At 35.3% G+C, this 12,708-nt stretch overlaps 1 protein-coding gene across 1 annotated transcript in view; it reads left to right on the top strand.

Annotated features, from left to right (window-relative positions):
• Positions 1 to 12,254, top strand: part of ZBTB41 (zinc finger and BTB domain containing 41) — a 39,121-nt gene extending 26,867 nt beyond the window's left edge. The window contains exons 9-11 of the mRNA XM_061383686.1: positions 450 to 555; positions 1,558 to 1,646; positions 6,054 to 12,254. Coding sequence (XP_061239670.1) covers positions 450 to 555; positions 1,558 to 1,646; positions 6,054 to 6,709 — 851 coding nt within the window. The 3' untranslated portion in view covers positions 6,710 to 12,254. The remainder of the gene's footprint in view (positions 1 to 449; positions 556 to 1,557; positions 1,647 to 6,053) is intronic.
• Positions 12,255 to 12,708: the final 454 nt, after the last annotated feature.

The following is a 12,708-nucleotide window of genomic DNA, read 5'->3' as shown; positions in this document are numbered from 1 at the left end:
CTTTAAAAGTAAAGTGTAAAGATCTGAAAATGTTCAGGTCCTTTTTTATAAACAATAAGACAGCCTCATCTTGATTCATTGTATATTCATTTGAGGTGTTTGATATCCAGACTTATATATTCCTTTAAAAAAAAAAAAAATCCTGAGTTGTGAAGTCCTTTCATTATCTCACCCTGTTACACTGAAAGTCAAGATTTGAAGTCTGCAGCAAAAGGCTACCGATTCCTTCTCCAACTGGGGAGGAGGATTCACATTCCTAAAAATAAGTACAGAGTCACTGAAGAAACATAAATTTGAGTATTAATATAAGGCAAAGAGCCCGGATAAAGGGTGGCTTTACTTTTCTGGTATCTGTTTTCTACCATGGTGTGTTAACTGCTGGATAATTTGTTTCTGGGGATAAAAAAGATTGACATGCATATTATAACAAAAATATTTGGATCTTTAAGGTGAGAAGGCTCATCAGTGTGAAGAATGTGGAAAATGCTTTGGCCGTAGGGATCATCTCACTGTTCATTATAAAAGTGTACACCTTGGAGAGAAGGTGTGGCAAAAGTAAGTTTCAGGCAAAGTTTCTCATCATCATCACCTTGGATAAAGCTAGGTTGGAGAAAAGTTGTCTCATAGTTTATTTTATTTAATTGAGGATGGGTTAATCAGTGACCTTTTCTCCAGCTTATCTAGCTTCTCTGCAGATGTAAAGGAATTGAATGTAGCATAATTTTTCATACTTGTTTTCAGTTGATTCAAACACTGGGAGATGGTAGACATTGAAGTGAGTGACTAATATAAAATTGTGGCCTTCTTTGGGGATTTCATTTATATTTGGTTGCGGTAGCTCTTGGAGAGCTAAATATAAATGAACATACTGCCTACATTTTGTACTTAATATGACAACAATTATTGGAAAATGTTGTCAGAATTTAGATCCCTTTAATGACACTGATAAATGGTACTTTAATGGAAGGAGGTATGTACTGTCTTTGAATATCAACTTTTTAATACAATTTAGATATCCAGGCTTAATAACTTGGATTGTGTGAGTATGAGATGTTCTAAGAATTCATGTTCTTGGAGTAGGTATTTGGATCAAATGGTCTAAGATATCGGGAAACTTAGTGTAATGCTGACCTAGATAATCATGGAACCAGAATTTGTCTCTTACACGTTCTGCAAGGGCTGCTAGGAGTGGGTCTAGAGTGGAGCCTTGTGATCATTCCACGGTGCGCTTTTGTGGTCAGCCCCCACTTACCCATCTCATTGATTTTTTTTTTGGTCCCTATAATTTTTCCTTCTCATTTTTAAGTAGAAAATAATATATAAAATTCTGATGATTTAAAGCTTAAAATAAAGTAGTTTAAAGTTGAAAATCTAAAGATATCTTTTTATAGATTTATTTGTTGAGTATAAATGGAGGAGGAAAAACCAGGGTTAAGGCTGATGTTTAAAAAGTATCTCCATGTTCATTTTATTCTCTGCTTTAATAATGAGACAGTTATGTATGAAGTTATAACTTATTTTCACTATTAAAACACTCAAATATTTTTATTTTCTTAGATATAAAGCAACCTTTCATCAATGTGATGTTTGTAAGAAAATTTTTAAAGGCAAATCAAGTCTGGAAATGCATTTTCGGACACATTCAGGTAAAACCTGATGGGTATTTTATATATATATATTTATATGTTTGTTTATATATTATATATATATGTATATAGTCTAATTATTCAGAAGTGATAAATGGATGTTTATACTTTGTTGTTCTTGGTGAAATTGGTTTTTTTCCTGCCAGTAAAATTTTTACTTATTAAAATTGGTGTCATGAATGGACATTAGTCTGATCATTCTGTTCCATATTATGTAAGCTTTAATACTTTTGAATATCATTTTGTAGAGTTTGGGGAAATTTTTTTCCATAGAGAATTTATTTAACTTTCAGTTCTCATTTTCTCCTTTCCTGGTTGTTTATGGTTCCTCTATATCTGCATGGCTCTATGAAGACATTTTATTTCCTTATCTTTTAAAAGAGTAATTCAGATACGACCTTGCTGTTGCTTATCAAGTCAACCATTGTATGGTTTTCCTTTTTACATATTCAGTTGTGATGTATAGGTAGTTATAGTAGAATGATTCACTTCAGCTGCTTTCTAGGACTTGAAAGTGAAAGTCATTCAGTCGTGTCCAACTCTTTGCAGCCCCATGAACTATACAGTCCATGGAATTCTCCAGGCCAGAATACTGGAGTGGGTAGCCTTTCCCTTCTCCAGGAGATCTTCCTGACCCAGAAATCGAACTGGGTCTCTTGCAATGCAGGCGGATTCTTTACCAACTGAGCTATCAGGGAAGCCCTTTCTAGGACTTATCATTTTCTAAATCTTTCCTTTTTTTCCTTTGGCAATTCTACCATATTTTGAAACATAGATTGTTGGATTTTTTTCCTATATGTTGTCATAGTTCTTGTTTTACTTCTCATGTAAATTAATAATTTTTAAAGCTTTCTTTCCTTCTTTTTGGGCTTCCCAAGTAGTCTGTACAGCATCTGCCTGCAATATGGGAGACCTGGGTTCTATTCCTGGGTCGGGAAGATTCCCTGGAGAAGGAAATGGCAACCCACTCTAGTATTCTTGCTTGGAGAATCCCATGGACAGAGGAGCCTAGTGGGCTACAGTTCATGGAATCGGAAGAGTTGGACACGACATAGTGCTATCTTTCTTTTCCTTCCTTTTAAGAAAGAAAGCTATTAATACATTTATGGCTGTTTGCTTTATATTTAGTTTGGAATTTGTCAAGCTGCCGTTCTGGAAGGGAAATTAATTTATTTTATATTTCTCATATTTAATGAGAATTGGAAATAACTGAATTTGGGCAATTTCAATAGCATAAAATTACAGTAAAAAATCTATTACTGGGACTTCTCTGGTGGTCTGGTGGTTAAGTGGTCCCAGTGCAGGGGGCCTGGGTTCAATCCCTGGTCAGCAAACTGGGTCCTGCATGCCACAACTAGGAGCCCCCATGCTGCAGCTAAGACTTGGCACTGCCAAATATTTTTTAAAAATTAAAGTAGAAAAAGGAATTTGTTACTGGTACAGTAACTGTGTTAAACATAAAAACGCATCTCCCTGAAAATGAAAAAGTCCTAATTTGGGAGTTACATAAATAGGAGTAAGAAATGAGGAAACTATATTAATACTATTCTCAATGCTAGTTAAGAATAAACTCATGATTTGAAGGAGATAGTTAAAAGTTAATTTGAAACCATTGATGATTTAAGAACTGTAAAACTATAGGAATTACCTAGAGGAGAAAGTTATTAAGGGCTGTCTTTATAACTGCATTAAGTTTTTTTAAAACATTGATTTGTAGTAATTAATTGATAACCAGTGATTTTGGAATTCTCATCTCTGGATATGTCACAGTTAGTTAGAATTAGGGACAAGTCCCTCTGTCCATGGAAAACTGGGGAAATGAGCTCTCTTACAGATTAAGACAACACTTAATGGCAGTTACAAAATGAGACAGAGGGATCATTTGAAGCAGAGGTCAACTACTTTTTTGGTAGAGGACTGCAGAGTAAACATTGGAGAAGGCAATGGCAAGCCACTCCAGTACTCTTGCCTGGAAAATCCCATGGATGGAGGAGCTTGGTAGGCTGTAGTCTATGGGGTCGCCAAGAGTCGGACATGACTGAGCGACTTCACTTTGACTTTTCACTTTCATGCATTGAAGAAGGAAACGGCAACCCACTCCAGTGTTCTTGCCTGGAGAATCCCAGGGACGGGGGAGCCTGGTGGGCTGCCGTCTATGGGGTCGCACAGAGTCGGACACGACTGAAGCGACTTAGCAGCAGCCTAGCAGATAGTAAACATTAAAGGTTTTGTGGCCCCAGCAGTCCAGACCACAAGCACTCAACTCTCTGTGGTAACATGAAAGCAGCCATAGACAAGGTATAAATAAAAAGAACGTGACCACGTTCCAAGAAAATATTATTTACCAAAACTGTCATTGTGCTGTTTGTCCCATCTGTTACTTAATGCTTTTTTCCCTTGTCTTCACTTCCTTGTAATTGTGAAGTCTTTTTATTACCCGTTTTCCCCTTGGTTTACTTGTTAATTGCATATTCTTTCACTTTTCTTTTAGCAGTCACCCTGTAGATCACAATGAGTTTTCTTAAATGATTAGACTATCTCACGTTAGCTCATCATCCCTTTTCAGACAATTCAGAGACCTTACGACACCTCGTCTGTCACCCTTTATGCATTGTGTGTGTTTTAATTTTACATATACTTTAAGTGACATAAGACCTTATTATTTTGTTGTTTTGCTTTAAATAACTTGTATTATTCATTTTTACTCTTCACTCCTTCCTGCATTACCATTCTTTGACCTGGAATCATATTCTTTCTGCATGAAGAATTCCCTTTTGTGCATATCTGCTGGCACCAAATTCTCTTAGGTTTTGATTGTCTGAAAATGTTTTTATTTTACTTTATAGAGGACATTTGGCTGACTATAGAATTTATGTTAGTGGTTATTTTTCTTTCAGTATTTTAGATGTCATTTTTTCCTCTTTGACCTTCTTCAGTTTTTGGTGAAAATTATACTGTCATACTGTCAGTCTTATTGTTGCTCATTTAAAAGGTATTTCTTTTTAATTGCCTGCTAAGATTTTTCTTTTATTTTTGATAGTTTTTTATAGTGTGCCCAGATACGCTTTTTTTTTTTTCCTCTTTTGTATTAATATTTTTTTAGATATATAGAACTTATTGCATCTATGACTTGATGCCTTTCATTTAGTAAGATTGTCAGCCATTTTTTCTTTCCAATTCTGCTTCTGACCTATACTCTGTTTTCTTTCTGGGACTCTGGTTATATGTATATTAGACTGTCCACTTTGTCTTATGTATCTCTCTCATGTAAGTGGCTTCCAGTACAAGCTTATGATGTGACAGCTTTATAAGGTGAGACGAATGACCCAAGCTAAAAATGTCAGTGTTAGTAGGGCTCCATTTCTTTCTGGAGTTGCTAGGGAAGAGCCTGTTCCCACTCGGTTGGATTATTTACTGACTTTCAGGAGTAGGACTGAGGTTCTAGTTTTGTAGCTAGTCGTAAGCTGAGATCTTCTCGGGTTCCAGAGGCTGCCGCATTTCCTGAGTCCTAGCCTCCTCCTTCCGTTTTCAGAACCAACAGTGTGGGTTTGAGTCCTCTTGTCACAGCTGTCCTACCCCTTCATCTTCAGTTATCACTGCTTTCAAAAATCTATGTGATTTTGGGTCTACCTGGTTAATCTCCCCACTTCAGGGTCTTTAAGCTTAATCATATCTTCAAAGTCCCTCTCTCCATGTAAGGTAACAAAATCAGTCCTTTCGGGGATTAACCAACCACCCTGGCTCCTTTAAGAATTTATACCATTAATAGGAAGAAACAAAAACTACAGTGTGAGAACCTGACTCAGGCACAGCCAAAACTGGCCTCCTTATTCTTGATCCTGATCAACTCTCCTTATTTTAATCTCAGGCTATAGACACCAGTATTACTACTTCTTATTCCAATCCAAAGCCCCAGGTTAGTCAGAGTTGCTGTTTTAGTTTTTAATCCTTCTTGATAGGAAGAAATCAAATGTTCTAGTTTTACAGCTTCTTTAGGGGCTATAGTGAGAGCAAGCCGTAGTAACAATAGCGTGAGTTTATAAGGTACTCACCATGTGCCAGGATAATGCTGAGCACTACTATTTACTTTTCTCATTCAGTCCTTTCACCAGTCTGTGAGGCAGGTACTATTAACAGGTGAGGAAATTGTGCTTAGAAGTTGGGGGGTTTGCTCCAGGTTTGCCTGGTAAGTGGTACAGCTAGAATTCAAACCCAGATCTTTCTGATGTTTGAGTTCATTCTCTTTTTTTCTTTACCAGTTACTATACTGCCTCCACTTTATGATAGCATATATTAATTGCTTTTATTAAGTTCTTGTAAGTATTCACATGGAAAATTTACTGCTTAATTAATATTATTGTCTTAACTGAATGTATTTTACGGTTAATTTCATTTATGTTCAAACAGGTGAAAAACCATACAAGTGTCAAATTTGCAATCAATCTTTTAGAATTAAGAAAACTTTAACAAAACACCTGGTCATTCATTCTGATGCCCGGCCTTTCAACTGTCAGCACTGTAATGCGACATTTAAACGGAAGGACAAGCTGAAATACCACATTGACCACGTTCACGGCATAAAGTCTCCCGATGACCCTCTCAGTGCTTCTGAGGAAAAACTCGTGTCCTTGCCGGTAGAGTACTCATCTGACGATAAAATCTTTCAAACAGAAACAAAACAATACATGGAGCAGCCCAAAGTCTACCAGTCGGAAGCCAAGACCATGCTACAGAACGTGTCTGCCGAAGTGTGTGTCCCCGTGACGCTGGTCCCGGTGCAGATGCCTGACACGCAGGGTGACCTGGTGCGCCACACCACCACCCTCCCGCCCCCCGCTCACGAGATCTTGTCGCCACAGCCGCCGGCCACGGATTACCCTCGAGCCGCTGACCTAGCTTTTCTGGAGAAATACACACTTACTCCTCAGCCTGCAAATATAGTTCACCCAGTCCGACCCGAACAGATGCTCGATCCTAGAGAACAGTCTTACCTTGGAACGTTATTGGGCCTTGATAACTCCACTGCTGTACAAAACATATCTAATAGTGAGCATCATTCATGAGCAAATCTAAACATTCCATAGACTTCTTCAGTGGCTATGCACAATGGTAGCCTAGCGCTGACGGCTTTTAAATTAGTGGGGCTGCTATTTTTTCATTTTCTGTATAGTTTCTCAAGTCCTCAGATGCTTTTCCAATCAAAAAAATATGTATCTCTGTTTACTGAACATATTTGAATATTTGGACCCATTTTGAGGTATATAATATTTGAAATAGACATTTTGTGATTTTTTTTTTAAAAGATTATTTAGTGCTAATTTTTAACTCTCTTAACTTTTCAAAACTATCAGCTGTTGACATTATGGGGGTATTTGTTTTTAAACATTGGTGGAAGTTTTTATTCTCCTTTAGTCTCATTCCTCTTTTCTCCTTTCCCCATCTTCCAAACAAGTGTTAAGGAACATGTACCCTTTAAGAAAGAATGTCAGAGTGTACTGATAATTGCAACTGTTCCTTATCCTGACTTAAGTTTCATGATTATTTCTTCCAGATTTAAAAAAAAATGAAATTAGGAATTTGAATTTATAAGAAAGTCTTGGGATCGATCTGTGTTGTTTTTCCATCTGGCCGTAATTTCAGTGTATCACTCTTCTTTGGTCTTTTGACAGACTCAAGACCAGAAAGCTGACTAATGTAGGATTAGCTTGTTAAATGAAATGTAGAACTGAAATAATTATCCAAATGATTGGTTTTTGCCTGTGCTTCAATTATTATGAATAAGAAATGGAAATACAGATGTAGGCATTAAATTATACAAGTTGAAAATGTGTTAAAAGCAAAATATGGCAGTTTTAACTAGATATTTTTTAAGGTAAATTAACTGTTTGTATTTTGTCATTTATTTCAGAAACATTAACAGTATATCAGCATATATCATCATCTAACTAATTAAAATTCAGTTAACAAGCCACTTTTGGTCTCATTTACCTTGGCCAGCTGTAACTCTGGGAAATAGAACCTAGAGATTTTTGTTTAATTATTAGAACAGGGGCCAACAAATTATAAAATTCATGTCTAACTGAACTAAATGTTCATTTACTTTAATTAGAGCAAACCATTCCTTGTATACAGATATACATGTAACCTAGATCTTTATTTTTACTTTACACATAACCCTAATGTCTGTGATTATCCTTAATTTTTATGTTTGTATGATACAAAAGTTGAGGACTTGGTAAAAGGAAATAGCAGTTGGAGCAAAACCTCACTGATTAAAATTAAATGAGGAAAACAAAAAGTCAGCCAAAATTGTGAAATACCTTAAAGATGTGCACTTTCCATACTCTGAAGTCAATTTAAACTTAAACTAGGATGTTTCCTAGTGGAGCTGCTCGAAGGATTAGAGACTAGGCAGGGTTGATTTATTATTAGCATGTCCTTATGTAAACTACTGGAAAATAGCAATTTTAAGAGTTTTCTATTTCAGTTTTGTTTACACTCCTAATTGCTTTAAGCACTTTTTTTGTGTAAACTGTAAAGTCTGGCCCAGCCCTTGTGAAAAAGAAAAATCACAAATAAAATAATGAAGTTTAGCAAAAAATTTTAACCACTTAATAATGTGGAAACATGTTTGCTGAAGCACTTAAGAAATGAAGGTACTTTGCAGGAATATTTACCACACTAGTGGAAAAAAAAAAAAAAAGTTGAGAATTGGGGCAGTTAACCAAAGTAGCTCATATAACTAGTAAGGCCAACCTGAGTTTTGCCTCATTTGTTGACGTTTGGTTATAATTCTCCTATAACTGATAGATACAAGCAATGTATCAATATTCTTTTTAAAGCATTCTTACTTTTGTGTGGAAATGTTGTGTCTGGGGTACTTAACATGATAGAACTTGACTATATAAGGTACTATTAATTTGTCTTTCAAACTGACTTTTAAAAACATCTCTTTATGATTTTTATCATAAAGACTTTTAACTAAAAGACTTACTATGATGAAAAGAAATCACTTTTAAAAATGTACCCTGCCTTGAATATAAAACAATGTAGAAAAGTCTGGACTTAGACAAAGGCAAATAGTATATATGTATATGTGTGTGGTATATTATATGTTTGGTAGCAGAAAAAGAGGGTGTTGCATTTTCACATTCAAAAGAATACTTTGCTTTTTGAAGGTATTGACTTTAGGGTTCTTTTAATAATAATCTCCTAATGCTTTAAATATATAATTTGATTGTAGGAATTGGTTTACAGTATAGAACTTTTCTTGAATACATCTCTTATATAAAGTGAAACATAATTATATTTACTTATTATTGTAGATAACTTAAACTTGAAAAGTAGTTTACTGTTTTATAAAATGCTTTGACGGTTAACTCATTTAAACCTCATAGCCAGCTCTGAAGTAGAAATGGCATGCTGTATTCCCATGTTAGAGATGAAGAGTCTGAGGTTAAGCCTACATCGTTAGTAAGTGGCAGAGCTACTAATAGGGGAAGAAATAGAGCATTAATGAATGCTTTCCAGGTGCCAGGCACTGCATTTTCTCATGTAATCTTAAAAATAGTATGGGAGGTAGGTAGTATAATTCTTATGAAGAAATAGTCTCAGTGGGCAAACAAATCTTCTGCCTCTAATCTCCAAATTAGAATATAAGAAGTCTTAAAATTGTGAAAACCTCATGGATTTGGGCAAACTGAATGTATATATAAGTTTTTGAAGTTGGCACAAAAAATATGAAATGAGGCCTGCTCTTTTCAGTTAAGTGTTTGTCACATTTGATTTCGAGTATTTGGGGCAAATGCTCCATTAACTCTAAAATCCATGAATTCTGTAACTATACTTAAAATTTTGAATCTTGCAACTAAGGTCAGCCTCATTCAGAATTTTTTATTTTATGAGCATAATTTATTGTTTTAAATTAATTTTGTAGCTGATAGCTGTTAGCACTTATTATGTAAATTGAATAATTTATCAAATGTAGAAATTTGTTAACCTAATCCATTTTTACGTAAATACGCCAAAGATTTTTAGTAGGTTTTAAAATAGTTTAAAAGAATTTAAATTCTTTGTTGTTTGAATAAATATTTGTCCAAAGAAGCACAGTTGAAGTCCTAGGATTATGGATTTTCTAAAAAAAAATCATTAGTTTGAATACTAAGAATAAGTGTTTGTGTTTATATGTATTAGAAATAAGAACAGAAGAAAATACTCCGGGAGTAGTCATACTGACAAGCCAATTACAAGTAAGAATACTCTGTTTTCCTCAGTTTAATTAATTGAATGTTATCTTTTAAGTGGACACTATTAATTGCTAAATAATAATAAGCTGATTTTTTACACTACACTATTAAAATAATTTTGCCTTAGAATTTTTTTAGGACAAACTGAAGATTTTTTTGTAACAAACCCCACCTATTTTTTTGCAGCCTAAAATACCATTTAAGATTAGGGTTTGTTCTTCATGCCAGCAAGATTTCACTAGCTATGAAGGTGGTGATCTTTGCATACTTTTAAGTAACTTAGTCATTTATTGAAGAAGAGTAGCAAAAATAGGTTTTTAAACTGGTGCTTTATTAAGTGACTTCCTTTAAAGTGATGGTACATCATGAAGTAGGTACACTAATACTTTTCTGTCAACCTTAAAATTGTCAAAACATCTTGGCAGAGTGAGTGACTATAAGCTATTAGTTAAGGGCTAGTAGGTATTCAAAAATCATTCATTGCTTTCACTCTGTCATTAACAAATGAGTTAAAAACACCGTTAACTGGTGTGTGTGCATGTAAGTTTGCGTTCTCTTCTCACAGGTCATTCTGCTGTATCATGGGTGGGAAGTCAGATGTGGAGCATCAGCTCTGCGACAGTGTCCTTTTGACCATGCCCAGTCATCTCTGGATTGAATGCTTTGTGCCTTTTCAGATTGAGGCAGCAGTTTGTAGTAGCTTAGAGTTGACTCTGCTGGCTAGGTTGTGCTGGTTAATAAATGATTGTGGTTGTTTTGTTATTGTTATGGGTCTTATGTTTGTGTTGCCTGCTGGTCAGGCAACAGTCTTTTTTTTTTTTTTTTTTAGGTTGCTTTATATTTTTGTAGGGAAACTGGCATCAAGTACTAGTATGAATTTTTTTTTTAATCTTTACTATTGTGGCCTTTCTAGTTACTGCAAAGCCACTCCTGGGCCTATCTCTAGATACTCACTAGAGGAATCTGACAAATAAAATGAGCAGTGTGTCTGCCTCTCCATCTCCTCCCATCTCCCACCTTTTCTTCTGAATAATCCGTTACCAAACCACCCTGCTCTAAAAAGCAGCTTCTTCGCTCAGTTTGCCTAAAACTGAGCCAAAGGTGATGGTTTGAGATGAATCTCTAAAAAGCAACATCCCAACCAACTGACAACTTGAGTTGATGAACTCAGGAAAAATTAGGACTTTTGAAGTCGTATTTGGACCATTCTAAGATTCAGTGCCAAATTTTAAATGACTCAAAATGTATTTTTTAATAAGAGTCAAGTCACATTTCTAAAACCTGTAATAGTGTTATGGTAAATGTCACTTACTATTAGGCTGAATAATGGATAATGTGACAATAATTTTGTAGTAATTTCTAGGAACCACAGACAGTTCTTTTTAGGTCCTCCCCTTTCTTTTGCACATTCCTCTCTAAAGTCTGTAGTGGTTTTTGGGGAGGGGGGACTATTCCCTGTTTTTTCAAAAATTGTTTCTACTTCAAGGTACTTTTATTCTGGACTAGTGGCATACTTTCTGCGGTTCCTCTTTGGCAGTGGCCTTAAGAAGGCAGAAGTAGCAGCAGTAGGTCATGTGAAGAATGAGGGGAAGGGCTGGTGGAGAGAGTATCTTTCCTGCATTTACTCTTCATCTTTCAATTTGCTGTGCACTCATCTTGAGTCTGTGACTGTTGAAAAATCCCTAAATAGTTTAAATTGAGCCTCTATAGCCATTCGTATAAAGAGAAAATAAGAATTATATTCAGAGAATAGAGGTTATACAAAATGGATATGTCTTTTTATTCTGCTTCCCCCCCCCAACTTCTTAGATAAAGAAGTAATTTTGGTGCTCATATTACTGCTAGAGATTCTAAAACATTTCTTGAATGAAGAGTGTGCACACTTATTGTTATTTCACCCTGTTGCTTGGTATTCCTGCTTTATGATTACACAATTTTTATTCCTTGTAACAATCGGACTTTTCTTATCCCTGTGGATAAAACTGTATTACAGCTGATGACTGAGGCTGCCAAAAATGAGCACAGAGGTGGGCACTTGGATTATGAGATTTATGATGTACATTAAAGTGGAAATGCCTTTGAACCTGTTTTCAGACTCCAATCTTAAATTTTGTTTTTAATCATTAGAACTTTTAAAAGCAACTACAAAGAAAAATCTAAAATACCAAGATTTATAATTTTGTCAACTGTGTGTAAAGTATCTTGTGAGTTTTCTAGATATTTTGACTGTCTTGTGTTTCCTGAATATCAATGTCTTTATAGAAAAATTCAGTTCTCTGTGAAGACTAGGAAGTGTGTTGTATGCTGAACTAGTTCTTTGTCTTGTTTTGATATTTAAATAAAGTTCTTTGGTCCTAATAAAGCATTCTAGGTTTTATTGAACACATTTTCACAGCATAACAATGCACAGTGCTCTGCCTGCCTCCTGAAAAATTGAATGAAAAGACAGTGAACACATAGAAAACCAAACTCTTGGAGCACAGGTATTAAAATATTATTCACTTTTCATAAGCTAGATATAATTTCAAATATTTTATGTTAAATGTATAAATCATTAATATTTAATGGTTTTTAATCCAACCAGTCCATCCTAAAGGAAATCAGTCCTGAATATTCATTGGAAGGACTGATGCTGAAGCTGAAACTCCCAATACTTTGGCCACCTGATGCGAAGAACTGACTCATTGGAAAAGACCCTGATGCTGGGAAAGATTGAAGGCAAGAGGAGAAGGGGACGACAGAGGATGAGATGTTTGGATGGCATCACTGACTCAATGGACGTGTTTGTAAACTCTGGGAGTTGGTGATAGACAGGG

The sequence above is a fragment of the Bos javanicus genome, chromosome 16, assembly GCF_032452875.1.
Source record: "Bos javanicus breed banteng chromosome 16, ARS-OSU_banteng_1.0, whole genome shotgun sequence".
Taxonomy (NCBI): domain Eukaryota; kingdom Metazoa; phylum Chordata; class Mammalia; order Artiodactyla; family Bovidae; genus Bos; species Bos javanicus.
This window is presented reverse-complemented; position numbering and strand designations above follow the sequence as displayed.